The sequence below is a fragment of the Nerophis ophidion genome, linkage group LG11 (assembly GCF_033978795.1).
Source record: "Nerophis ophidion isolate RoL-2023_Sa linkage group LG11, RoL_Noph_v1.0, whole genome shotgun sequence".
NCBI lineage: Eukaryota > Metazoa > Chordata > Actinopteri > Syngnathiformes > Syngnathidae > Nerophis > Nerophis ophidion.
Window position 1 is genome coordinate 1,017,667 of NC_084621.1, and position 14,337 is coordinate 1,032,003.

Genomic DNA, 14,337 nt, shown 5'->3' on the forward strand with positions numbered 1-14,337 from the left:
CTTGAATGTTTTTTTAATCATGGCAGACTTTGTAACAGACAACGAATATGGCTACTTTTGACAAATAAAGATTCACAACCCCATCTTTTTTCAACTGAATGAGGGCCAACTGCTGCTTCTGGAAGCTAGCACGAATAGAAGGTGAAACGTTGGAGCAGACGGAGCCGAGAGAGTGAGTTCGGAGCCAAGCTATGCGGACATAAATGGAGTGCTTACCCAAAATAAAATAGAAACGTCCCCGGCGAGCAGGACCAAACGCACAACTGTCCATTGAGTAAGTCCCACTTAATATTGATCATGATATGTGCAGCATGTCAACTACTGCTGTGTACAAACAAAACATGAAATGTGGGCTAATTAATACTTTACCGTTTTTCTGTCAGTACAAATTGGTGTCCTATCCCATTGTGTTGTGCATTACAAACTCAAATGTGATTCGGGTGCTGACGTAGAAGCAAGCTTATCTCTTGAAATGGCCAGCTCACAGCTAATACCGTAGCACGCCGATGTGTAAGTACGCTGGAAAAATAGTTCCTTTGTGTTCGCTCTTACAATAACAATGTCGCTAAAGCTTTGTTATTATACCGGTTATGGTTTTTGGATGCATTCTTGAAGTGATTTATAGGCAGAATAGATTGCTTCCATTAGCTGCATTTCCAGCCTACTAGAACGAGAATATTTTTACAAGCTATAATGCAAAAAAAAAAAAAAAAAACTTTTTTTTTTCAAAAAAGTGCAGTTCCCCTTAAAGGAATGTACATAAACATTTACAAAATATGTATGTGTAAATAACTAATTTCACAATTTATATATCTGCGGCTTATAGTCTGGTGCGACTGATATATGGGAAAATATATATTTTTGAAAATTTAGTGGGTGCGGCGATATACTGTATTTTTTGGATTATAAGGCGGTCCGGAGTATACGTCGCCCTGGAGTATAAATCGCATTTTTGGAGGAAATGTATTTGATAAAACCCAACACCAAGAATAGACAATTTAAAATAAATAAAGAATAGTGAACAACAGGCTGAATAAGTGTAGGTTATATGAGGCATAAATAAGCAACTGCTATGTTAACCTAACATATTATGGTAAGAGTCATTCAAATAACTATAACTTTTGGAACATGCTATACCTTTACCAAACTATCTCTCACTCCTAATCCATAAATCCCATGAAATCTTCTTCCTCGATATCGCTTCCAAACAACTCTGCCAACTCCAAAGGTATGCGCCGCTTCCTCTTGTCCTTTTCTGCTGCATATTTCACTACGTCCAGCTTGTAATCTGCAGTACATGATCTCCTTTTCAACGCCATTTTTGTTCAGCCCTTCTCAGTTTTTATAAATTACCGCCAACGTTGAAATAATCCATTGTAATAGCTACGGCAGTAGCATATAGCATATAGCAGTTAGCATCCCATGACCCACAATGCACTTCTGCCATGATCCTCCACCGCCAAATTCTTATTGGTTGAGGTGTGTGTGACGATTGCTGACATTTTCTTCGTCTCTTCGGCGAATGAGATAAATATTATTATTTAATATTTTACGGTAATGTGTTAATAATTGTCGCAAACTATGAAAAAAACTGCGACTTATAATCCGAAAAATGCGGTAGTATGGAAAATAACAGTAGTCACACATTTACTGCCGAACAATAGTGTCAAGGAGAAGCCACAGCTTGAAAACAATTTCTGTCATGAAAGTCTCCTCTTTTCTGGTGAAATATTTGAACAATCAATGGCACAAGTTGATATCTTTCATTCTTAATCAAGATTGAGAACGGGTCCACAAGCTGGAACTTCAGGCAAAAAGTAACATTCATTTCATACTTTTTTTAAAAAAGTCAGCGCTGACAATTGGACCTCGTATAGATTCTGTATTGTATGTTTGGGGGCAGGTAACCGTGGTAACCAAGAACGGCAAGAAGGGTCCCTCTGCTGGGATGCGGGACAAGTAATAATTGATGCAGGTGTAAGTGGACACTGCGTTCCCTGTTGTATGGAGTTGAACGGATGTGTGAGCGCTTGGCGAGGTGAGTCATTGTGCCGCCTATACTCTGATTGTGTGGCGTCTGTGCACGCATTGCGGCAGAGCGAGCGAGAGAGAGAGAGAGAGACAGCGATGGGGGAGGATGGACCTAGTGACTGTAGAATTTAAGACAAAGATCACTTTTAAGATGCAAGTCTGCTGTGAAACACCGCATGTTTGCCAGGGTTTCACTTGACTACACGCATGAGTGACATTGAGAGATCAGCATCACACAAAACATGCAAAAATGACTCAATGATTTTGTGCTCGGCTGGAATTTTCTTGACTTCCCCTTTTAATTGTCACAAATAAGGAACACCTGCAACAGTAAGTGTACAACTTTATCGAGAAAGGATTCTGTAGAAAAACGGCTATTATTTTTGCTTCACTTCCTCTACACCAGTGATGTCCAAAGTGCGGCCCGCAGCTAATTGTTTACCGGCCGGCCACACATTCTAGAAATGCTATTGCAAAAATAAAAAAGGACATTAAAATATTGGAATGAAGTGAAATCTAACGAGAAAAAGTTGCAATGTTGACACAAAGCTGCCATGCAGGCTGTTTTTTTTTCCTTTTGTCTTTATTTTACATGTAAAAACCATCTTTACCATGAATTGATGAACGTGGACCCCGACTTCAGCAAGTTGAAAAACTTATTGGGGTGTTACCATTTAGTGGTCAATTGTACGGAATATGTACTGTACTGTGCAATCTACTAATAAAAGTTTCAATCAATCAATTATTTATTTGTTTGCCATTGCTCAAAACAAAAAATAATGACAAAAAAAATCCATGTTGCAATGAATTATTTTCAAAGCTCCAATTAGTTCAAATATTTCATTTTAAAATGTTTTTTGTGGTAAATATTGCATATATTGTGCATTTGCCATATAACAACTAAGTTTTCTTTAACGAAAGAGCATAAAACAAACAAAATAATAGTTAAAACGTAAAATCGACAGACAGGGTGCATATTGTAGAGGCCCGGAAGAGTTAGTGCTGCAAGGGGTTCTGGTATTTGTTCTGTTGTGTTACGGTGCAGATGTTCTTCCAAAAAGTGTTTGTCATTCTTGTTTGGTGTGGGTTCAGTGTGGCGCATATTTGTAACAGAGTTAAAGTTCTTTATACGGCCACCCTCAGTGTGACCTGTATGGCTGTTGACCAAGTATGCTAGCATTCACTTGTGCGTGTGAAAAGCTGTAGATATCATATGACTGGACCGGCACGCAAAGGCAGTGCCTTTAAGGTTTATTGGCGCTCTGTACTCCTCCCTATGTCCGTGTACACAGCGGCGTTTTAAAAAGTCAAAAATTTTACATTTTTGAAACTGATACCGATAATTTGCGATATTACATTTTAAAGCATTTATCGGCCGATGACATCGGCAGTCCGATATTATGGGACATCTCTAGTTTTCACATGACATGATCTGAAAGTAATTAATGTTTTGATAGTGACGATGGCGGGCTACACAATGGCCAAGTAGTTAGCATGTGGGCCTCACAGGTAGCTAAGAAGAGATGCAATGACATTTCCATGTCATTGTTATTGTAACCAAAATGATCAAGGTTATCATTATTATCTGTAGTATTTTTGAATGTCAATCAATCATTTACTTATATATCCCTGAGTCACGAGTGTCTCAAAGGGCTGCACAAACCACAACGACATACTCTGCTCAGATCCCACATCAGGGCAAGAAAAAACTCAACCCAATGGGATGACAATGAGAAACCTTGGAGGGGACCGCAAAAAGTAAAATCTTTTGACCAAATTATTATTTTTTTCAATAACTAAAATACATACACCCTGTTAGAAAACCCATTATTTTGCACGTTTTTTGTTTCTTATGCATCACTGGTAGTGTTTTATTTTTAATATTTTATCTGTTTTAAAGGCTACTCTTATTGTTTTACATAGCGGTTCGTACAGCAGCCCTTTAAGATTTATTTAAATGAATAATGTGTAACAAATGCAATCTAATGGGATAGGCTCCAGCAACCCCCGCGACGCCGTAAGAGACAAGCAGTAGAAAATGGATGGATGGATAGATGTGTAACAAATGGGATAGGCTCCAGCATCCCCCGGGACCCCGTAAGGGACAAGTGGTAGGAAATGGATGGATGGATGGATGATTATTTCTGGCGGACGTTGAGGCCTCCTAGACTATTCATCCATCCTTAAACGCATCGTGAAAACATTTCAGTCTTGTATTCCTCGGAGTATGAAATGATCACCAGCTTTTAAGTTGAATGTGCACAATTGAATAGCTCGGTTAGTCAAACGGCAATGTGTTTGTATAAGTTCATATTGGGGGGTGTTGTTTCTTAATGCGGAAAGACGTTAATGTCTCTGTTTACATGTTAGCATTTAAGCTGGTGAATTTATCAAAGAGCAGTCATCAATCACCGTTTATGGATCATTTTCATTTAACCATCAGGAGTTATACCGCAAATATAATCAATACTGTTTATCGTTACATCCCTCCAGTTAAGAAATTGTGGGTTTGAAATATGCATGTTTGGTTGATTTTAAACTGTGAGTCAGACCCAAATCAGTTTGTTTGGCCGGACATAAAGTGCCTTCCCAAATTGAATACATATTCATACTGACCTCTTTCCAACTCACACAGTCATTGATGGCATGCCCAAGGCTAACTAGTTGTCATCGACGCATTTTATTTGCACTAATTAAGGGAACTTCATTATTTATATTTACGCTATTTATCGCTGAGTTTGGCATGCCGCCCACTGGGATTTCACTTTGGCCCTTGGAGGCAAAATGTTTGGCCACTAAATTGTCCGTAGGTGTGTTTGGTTGTCTATACCAGTGGTTCTCCACCTTTGTGAACATTTTTAATTCAAGTACCCCCTCATCAGAGCAAAGCATTTTTGGTTGAAAAAAAGAGATAAAGAAGTAAAATACAGCACTATGTCATCAGTTTCTGATTCATCAAATTGTATAACAGTGCAAAATATTGCTCATTTGAACTGTTTGGAAAAAAAAGATATAAAATAACAAAAGATTTGTTGAAAAATAAACAAGTGATTCAATTATAAATAAATATTTCTCCACATAGAAGTAATCATCAACTTAAAGTGCCCTCTTTGGGGATTGTAATAGAGATCCATCTGGATTCATCAACTTACTTCTAAGCATTTCTTCACAAAAAAAGAAATCTTTAACATCAATATTTATGGAACATGTCCACAAAAAATCTAGCTGTGAATATTGCATTGTTGCATTTCTTTTCACACTTTATGAACTTACATTCATATTTTCTTGAAGTATTATTCAATAAATATATTTATCGTGTACCCCCATTTGAGAACCACTGTTCTATACTGTATGTGCTCTATGATTTTTGTGGTCCTTAACACAAATTTGTTTGTGGTCCCATGTTGGCCTTTAATCTTACTAGGGTTTGGTTGTACAAATTGTTAATCGGATTGAACCTTCTAATTATCACTAGTTATTGAAACTATAGTTGACTTGCAAGCGTTCACAGTCTTTCTGATCATGTGGCACCGCTTTGTAGGTTGTGGTCCTAAACAAGCGCATGGCACTGAGCGTTAATGTGAGGAGCCGACTCTGGCCCTGTGATTGGCTGGCAACCAGTCCAGGGTGTCTCACCCAGAGTCACTTAGGACTTGCTCTTAATGAACAGCAAAAGTATAACAAAAATATCAATAGACGGAAAATGATGGCCACAGTTTGACTCTGGCACAGATTAATCCCATTTTCATCACCTCCTATAGCAGGGGTGTCCAAACGTTTTCCACAGAGGGCCCCACACAGAAACATTGAAGCATGCGGGGGCCATTTTGATATTTTTCATTTTCAAACCGGAACAAAATATATGGATTTTTTTTTTTATCCTTAGGGCTCCTGGGGAGCATAGAGGGTCTCAGTCACTAAAATGTTAAAAATAAGTCAAATTATTTGTTTTTTATAGTAAAACTGAAATATGCAGTATTTAGATAGATAGATAGATAGATAGATAGATAGATAGATAGATAGATAGATAGATAGTACTTTATTGATTCCTTCAAGAGAGTTCCTTTATTTAGCAATTAAAGCTCTCAAAGATCAATAATGCAGGACACAATTGATTTGAATTATTTAAAATTTTTGAGTAATCACAGTGAAAAGTTAAATAAAATCCTACTAAATATATTTGACATCCGAAAAGTAACCCACTCATAAAGTGATACATTTTTGTTAGTTTTTTTTTTACTTTTAAGACTTAAATTTCAAGATCAACTTCTGATGTATCTGTCGATTTTAAGTTTGAACTATTTTGTTTGTTTTATGCTCTTTTGTCAAAACTTTGATGTTTTTATATGGCAACCACACAACATATGCAATATTTTTTCAACATAAAACATTTTAAAGTGATATTTTTTAAGTAAAACTGCCTGCATGGCATTGCCACTTTTTCTCATTAGATTTGACCTCATTCCACTTTTTTTAAATGTTTTATTTAATTTTTGCAATACTATCAATTTTGCAATTTTTGCAGAATGTGTGGCGGGCCGCACTTTGGACACCTCTGTCCTATAGGGAAAAAATGCAGTACAAAAGAAACATTATATTTAATCCTCAAAATTCTACAAACAATATCCCATAATGACAATGTGAAAAGTTATTTTTCTTTTTTTGCAAATGTATTAAAAAAACCAAAAAAATAATCACACGTACATAACTATTCACAGCCTTTGCTTGATATTGTTTTGATGCACCTTTGGCAGCAATTACAGCCTGAAGTATTTTAAATAGAAGGCCACAAGCCTGGCACACTTATCTTTGAGCAGTTCCGCTCATTCCTCTTTGCAGCACCTCTCAAGCTCCATCAGGTTGGATGGGAACAGTCAGTTTTCATGGAGGATGTTTCTGTACATTGCTGCATTCATCTTTGTCTGGTCAAGGAGGTGACCAAGAACCCGGTGGTCACTCTGTCAGAGAAACAGCATTCCTCTGTGGAAAGAGTGGAAACTTCCAGAAGGACAACCATCTCTGCAGCTATCCACTAATCAGGACTCTATGGTACAGTGGCCAGACGTAAGCCTTTATTTCATAGCAGTTTGCCAACATGCACCTGAAAGACTCTCAGACCGTGAGAAACAAAACTCTCTTGTCTGATGAGACAAAGATTGAACTCTTTGGCGTGAATGCCAGACGCCATGTTTGGAGGAAACCAGTCACCGCTCACCACCAGGCCAATACCATCCCTACAGTGAAGCATTGTGGTGGCAGCATCATGCTGTGGGGGTGTTTTTTAGCGGCAGGAACTGGGAGACTAATCAGGATGGAGGGAAATATGAATGCAGCAATGTACAGACACATCCTGGATGGAAACCAATGCTTCCCATCCAATGTGATGGAGCTTGAGAGTTGCTGCAAAGCAGAATGGGTGGAACTGCCACACGATTGGTGTGCCAAGCTTGTGGCATCGTATTCAAAAAGACATGAGGCTGTAAGTGCTGCCAAAAGGTGCATCAACAAAGTAATGAGCAAAAGTTTGAATAGCATATCCATGTAAAAATATTTTTTTATTTATAATACATTTGCGAATAAAAAAACAAAAAACATTTCACATTGTCACTATGGGGTATTGTCTGAAGAATTGTGAGGATAAAATGAATGTATTCAATTTTGGATTAGGGCTGTAACATAACAAAACGCTTTGAATACTTTCTGGATGCACTGTACATTATGTGTGTGTGTGGGGAGGATGTCATCGGGCCATCTGCTGCTGTTGCTTGCAGCGCCATGTTGGTTCTCTGAGACCCAGTAGGCGGTCTCAAGGTGTGGCGGTTGGGATTAGCAAAAGAGGGGATTAGCTCACTGCAATACGTGTATAGCTACGGCACTCTTCTAATGCTAACAATGGGTATTTTAGTCCAGACTAATTTACCTGTAAGGGTTTCACCACTAACCACAAATGAACACAAACAAAACCTTAAGCAACAGAAACAAAATATCCTATCTCTATTGTCAAATAGTATGTTAACTGAATTTAATTACAATTCAGGGGCTACTATTCGTTATTATTGATTTATTATTATCCAAATTGTAAATGTGCTAGATTTTATAAATAATTGTAATCATATGTCTACCAGGCTCCTCTTTTGGCTACAGACGTTTGCGCTATTGCGTCTATTCTGGTTTTGGATTTAGTGCAAAGTTTGTTTAGTGCAGTTTGTTTATTCCGGCAATTACATATACAAAGTGAAACTAATAAATGACATCGGCTCGTAACATGCAGCTCAAGATATGGCTTATGGCTCATGAAAACGTCAAATTGAATATCTTAGAAAATGTAAAGTTTTGAAAAACAGTGAGCCATGGTCTTTAGAATGATATCAAACAAAGGTTTGACATGTCACTTTGCATGTAGTGAGTTTATATCGCATATTAGCATCTCATTTGAAGTTGAATTGCTGGTTTAATGACCTTTTGCACAATATTTTCACTTGTGTAAAAAGAAAGCAAGATACAGATAACTGTGTAGTTTGCTAATAGCTAAACATTAAATAAGTTGCTACTTGGCGAGCAAGCATCTCTGGTTTAATTTGTGTGCCTTCTATAAGCATTTAATATTCAGACATTTGGCCCCAAGTCACCGAAAAAGTGTGGCTCAACGATCGTCTATCATCTAATCATCTAGCTGACAGACATGTTGTCGCTCCTGATTTTTTTAATCTACTTGCCAATTTCCTGTTCTTAGCGGGATACTCTCTGTTGTAACGTGGTTCCTGCTAGCCTCTGGCAGAAATGTACGAAGCATTTAGTATTTTCTTGTATCACTATTTCACATTCAAGCTAGCTTAGCGCCGCAGCTAGCATAGCTTGTCCTATCCTCCTCCCTCCTCTGTGTGTCCACGCTAACCCAGCTAACACATGACCTTAAAAAAAATTAGCTAATGGTGCTAGGTTGATTGGCAACACTAAATTGGCCCTAGTGTGTGAATGTTGTCTGTCTATCTGTGTTGGCCCTGCGATGAGGTGGCGACTTGTCCAGGGTGTACCCCCCCTTCCGGCCGAATGCAGCTGGCATAGGCTCCAGCAACCCCCGCAACCCCAAAAGGGACAAGCGGCAGAAAATGGATGAATTATGCTCCCATGGTTAGTTAGAGCTGAGCTAAGAACTAACGATTGGAGAACATTAGTGCTGCATTTTTAGAATCTTTATTATTACTTTATTCCCATCCATCCATTTCTACCACTTGTCCCTTTCGGGGTCGCAGAAGGTGTTGGAGCCTATCTCAGCTGCGAACATAAGTAAATAATCGATATTCGGACATTTATCCGTCCATTCATTAATCATCCACGTTCTCAATGCAGATGCATCATCCATCCGTCCATCCACCCGTTTTCTACCACTTGTCCCGTTTGGGGTGGCGGGGGGTGCCGGAGCCTATCTCAGCTGCATTGGGGCGGATGGCAGGGTACACCCTGGACAAGTCGCCACCTCATCACAGGGCCAACACAGATAGACAGACAACATTCACACACTAGGGACCATTTAGTGTTGCCAATCAACCTATCCCCAGGTGCATGTCTTTGGAGGTGGGAGGGGCCTATCCCCAGGTGCATGTCTTTGGAGGTGGGAGGAGAACATGCAAACTCCACACAGAAAGAATCCCGAAGCCCACGATCGAACCTAGGACCTTCATATTGTGAGGCAGACGCACTAACCCCTCTTCCACCGTGCTGCCAGAGATGCATCAGAGAATCTATAATTTTTCCAACCTTTGATTTGAACCCCTCTAAGGTTTCTCATTGTTAGCCCATTGGGTTGAGTTTTTTTCTTGCCCTGATGTGGGATCTGATGTCGTTGTGGCTTGTGCAGCCCTTTGAGACACCCGTGATTTAGGGCTATATAAGTAAACATTGATTGAACGACAAAACAAGGGACAAACAAGGAAGCCCAACTATAATATGAATGACTCTTGTCGCCATCATGGCCATCTGCCTGTCTCTACCCCCCTTGGTCATCTGTTCATCTCTCTACACACTACGTTAGCATCCACCCACTTGTGCAGACCTACCCCGTACCTTGCGTGTCTGCGCTTGTGAAGATTAGCATTGTAAATCTGGTCTTGTTGTAGCTTGGAGTGAATGTGGCATCTCGCCACAGAGTGCGAGAGAGAGAGAGAGAGAGAGAGAGAGAGAGAGAGAGAGAGCGAAAGGGCACACAAGGACTCATTGGTCACACACGAATGTGCAGATGTGCACAGCTACCGATCCACTGAGCCGCTGCCAAATCAGCACTTACATGTCAGAAAGCTGTTGAACACACAGTGTACTGGAATTCCTGTGAAACCAAAAACTAGAGCATGGCATCGCATATTGTCCCTCCGTGTGTTTGCCCCCTTCAAACATCTCCAGGACAACACCTTGAATCATGTTCTCGTTGTCATGCAACCCAACCGTCGTCTTATTGTGCAGGTAACCCCGCTGTGTCTTCTCTGCCTTATACTCCTTTGAAAGTAGAGTTTTGTCAGAAAGACAGCGTTGACCTTTAGGTTTTAAGAGCGTTACGTAAGAGCACTGCGAGCGTGAATGCTAACTGCAGCACGAGAGATCCTGTCCTTCAGCACTGCTGCTGCCTTGAAGGACAATATATTCATTATGGGGGATTCTTATTGATCAAAGACTCTCCAGAGAGCTTGATGGAAACGTCAGGGATCGTCAAGTTGGCCCGGAGGCCACAGGGATGGAGGTGCAGGGATGCTGCGTGATTGTGCAGACGCACTTCCTGTGCGGCAGGTGCAGTGCGGAGCGACGTGCAGGACGCTGCAGCAAAGCAAGGGCTGGGCCTCTGCAGAAGCCACACGCATCCATCGCCGGAACACGTGCACCATCTTTTACTGTCGCCTTCCTCGCCACTTTATGACTGCAGCCATTGTGACATCCTGACGACGCTAATCCGCCATTTCCCCACCGAACTCCACGACCACACCCCTTAATGAAGATCATCCTACCTGACCCCAACCCATCTGTCTCTCTGATTACCCGTCCCATAATGCACTGCGAGGAGGGAAACAGGAGCTATGGTAATGTGAGCCTCGGGGTCATTATCCTGTAACCGGATATGCAGTCGCCGAGCCCTCCCCCTCCCCTGCGCATTTTAAATCCCACTCCCTACACTTTGAGTCCTTCCTCTCTTGCCCCCCCATGATGTACGCGAAGGTGAAAAGCGCCGCCAGCCTCCAGCAGTTCACTAGCTCCATCGCATCGCCGCATCTCAGCCTCGCCCGCGTGCATCCCGGCTCCGGCCTATCAGGGCGCTTTGCTGGGAATTTCCACGGGAGAGGCTCCGCCCCCGCTTTGACGCAGCAAGGCACGTTGCATGCATGCCCCTGCGGCCTTGGGGAAAGGACAGCTGGCAAGTCACCGCAATGTGTGCGCACCAGCACAACGAATTGTGTGCGGAGGACTCAAAATGATGCAACGGCAACGATGAGCGCATGACCTTTAAGGGGGAAAACATCCGATGCTCTTCCACAATGTCAACCACATCTATCCTTTTTGTTTTTTTCCATCTTTGACGCAGACGCCTGTCACCTCCCACCCCTGCAGGGGACACTGCAGCGGGGATGCAGCATGCAGGGAACCCCGTGGCACTACAATTAGACTTAGACTTCCTTTTTTTGTCAATCAAATTTGAAATTTACAGTACAGATAAGAATGACATTTGGTTGCATTAGCTTGTTGTAGTGCAGGATGAAAGAGCAATAAGGTGCAGGTATAAATACATATATTACTGTACAGATATATATATTGCACTTTTGCATATCCATCCATGTTTATGGATGTATGTTATATTGTCTTTATATTCCAGCAGGGGGGATTGAGGGGATTATTATGATACGTTCAAGGTTTTTATGGCCTGAGGGAAGAAACTGTTACAGAACCTGGAGGTTCTGGAATGACACGGTCCCTCTGCGGACGGGGGTCGTTCTAATCTGCAGCGTCACACCGTTGATGCAGTGGTGCATCTTCCATTCATCTGCATATGATGGGTTTTTTGCACACACTCTTAAAATACGTTCCGTGTGTAAAAATGCATTCACTTCATAGCGATTAGCGTGTATCTGTTATGTCACAAATTAAAGGGGAAATAAGCTGGCTTATTCCCGCTAACCGCATTATGACGCACGGGTCAACGAGGGTGCCGAGGGTGAGACGACCGAGAAGAGAGCACTGGAGCCGGGGTTCCGCATCAAGCTAGAAAGAGGGGGAGGTCAAATGGGACGTTTGTAGTGCAAATGATGGCCGAAAATGTCATAGAGCAGGGGTGTCCAAAATTTTTCCACAGAGGGCCGCACATGGGAAAATTTAAGCATGCGGGGGCCATTTTGACATTTTTCGTTTTCAAACCATAACAAAATATATGGATTTTTTTTCATCCTTAGGGCTCCTGGGGAGCATAGAGGGCCTCAGTCACTAAAATGTTAAAAATAAGTCAAATTATTATTTTTATTTAATGCTTATAGTAAATATTTATATCAACTTGAGATTGATATAAAGTAAAACAAATAAGGTTTTATGCCTTTTCTGTCAAAGACAACTTTGTTTTTTATAGTAAAACTGAAATATGCAGTATTTAGATGGATAGTACTTTATTGATTCCTTCAGGAGAGTTTCTTTATTTAGCAATTAAAGCCCTTAAAGATTAATAATGCAGGACACCATTGATTTGAATGATTTAATATTTTTGAGTACTCACAGTAAAAAGTTAAATAAAATCCTACTAAATATATTTGAGATCTGAAAGGTTCCCCGCTCATAAAGTGATACTTTTTTTTTTTTTTTTACTTTTAACATTTAAATTTCAAGATCAACTTCTGATATAGCTGTCGATTTTAAGTTTGAACTATTATTTTGTTAGTTTTATGCTCTTTTGTCAAAAATGTGATGTTTTTATATGGCAACCACACAACCTATGCAATATTTTTTCCACACAAAACATTTTAAGTAATAATTCATAATAACATAGATTTTTTAACCTTTTTTTTTAGCAATGGAAAGAAAAGAAAAAGACAAAAAGGGGGGAAAAAATTGCCTGCATGGCAGCTTTGTGTCAACATTGCCACTTTTTCCTCAGATTTCACCTCATTCCACTTTTTTTAAATGTTTATTTTTGCAATACTATGAATTTTGCAGAATGTGTGGCGGGCCGGTAATCGATGAGCTGCGGGCTGCAAATGGCCCCCGGGGCCGCACTTTGGACACCCCTGTGACGTAGAGGGATTAGGGCCTGCCGACATGGTTGGCAAGGTTATAGGCATTAAAAAAGAAAAAGAAAAAGGACACACGGCTAGTCTTTGGGGAGACTTGAGCGACATTTTCCATCGCGAGCTAATAATAAAAAGACGCTAATCCGCCATTAAGTGGGAGGACATCATGATGGTGCTTGTGCTCTTTTTCTTTTTTTTGTCGCAGTCTGGCTTGAGGCAGTTCCGCATTACAGTCAATGTCACTCCAAACCCAGCGAGGGATTTCCGCGCGGCGGGAACAACAAATAAACAAATAAATAAATAAATATAAAATGAGGTGAGGGCTCCAAGGCCGCCGCCATCAACATCATCTCATCTTCTCCCGGCTCGCTTCAAGAGGGCGTTCCAAGTTCCCACTAATATCGTCATTATTAGAGACTATCACCGACACTTACCCCCATGTTGGCGCCGGCACTCTTCTCCCCCGCTCAGGTGCTGCTTGAGAGGCGTGGACGAACCCCCAAAGTCGCGGTGTCGTGGCGGTGGGGAAACAGGAAAAAGGAGGGGGGGAAAATAAAATGGTAGACGAGGTGCGTAGCTGAAAGTTTCAGCGACAAAAAGCCTCTGTGGCTGCTTTGAAATGGGAGTCTAGTTCCTCGGCCCGGTTGGTGTTGGTCGGAAATAAAGTGTGGGATGTATGGCGTCTAAGCAGCCGCACTAACCCCCCCTCCTGGCCGCAGTACTCGTCGCCTCTGCACTCCGCTTCGGAAAGAAGCACCGCATCCAAACCAATGGCTAAACCGGCTTGTCACTTTACATACGCCCCGCCCACCACCAACAGCTCCGCCAATAAGCACCGCGCTTTCATCCCAATTCGCCCAGCTAACCAACCGTGACGCGGAGCGTCTTTTCGCTGACTGGCCGGCGCCGGCCAATGGGTGGCAGCCTCTTATTTCCGGGAACCAATGGGGGGGGGAGAATGGCCCCTCCCGGTTTACTGCAGAATTCCGTGGCTCGCCGGTCGACCAGCGTTACCTTCTGAGGGTTTTTTTGTACAAACGCACAGGTTATATTC

The 14,337-nt window shown here is 41.4% G+C and overlaps 1 protein-coding gene across 3 annotated transcripts in view; it reads right to left on the minus strand.

The window, feature by feature from the left end:
- Positions 1 to 14,050, minus strand: part of atp1a3b (ATPase Na+/K+ transporting subunit alpha 3b) — a 60,072-nt gene extending 46,022 nt beyond the window's left edge. For 2 of the 3 annotated variants that reach the window (XM_061914798.1, XM_061914799.1), the window contains exon 1: positions 13,718 to 14,050. In XM_061914798.1, coding sequence (XP_061770782.1) covers positions 13,718 to 13,723 — 6 coding nt within the window. In that variant the 5' untranslated portion in view covers positions 13,724 to 14,050. The remainder of the gene's footprint in view (positions 1 to 13,717) is intronic. The other variant, XM_061914800.1, reaches the window with a different exon arrangement.
- Between the last annotated feature and the right edge of the window lie 287 nt (positions 14,051 to 14,337).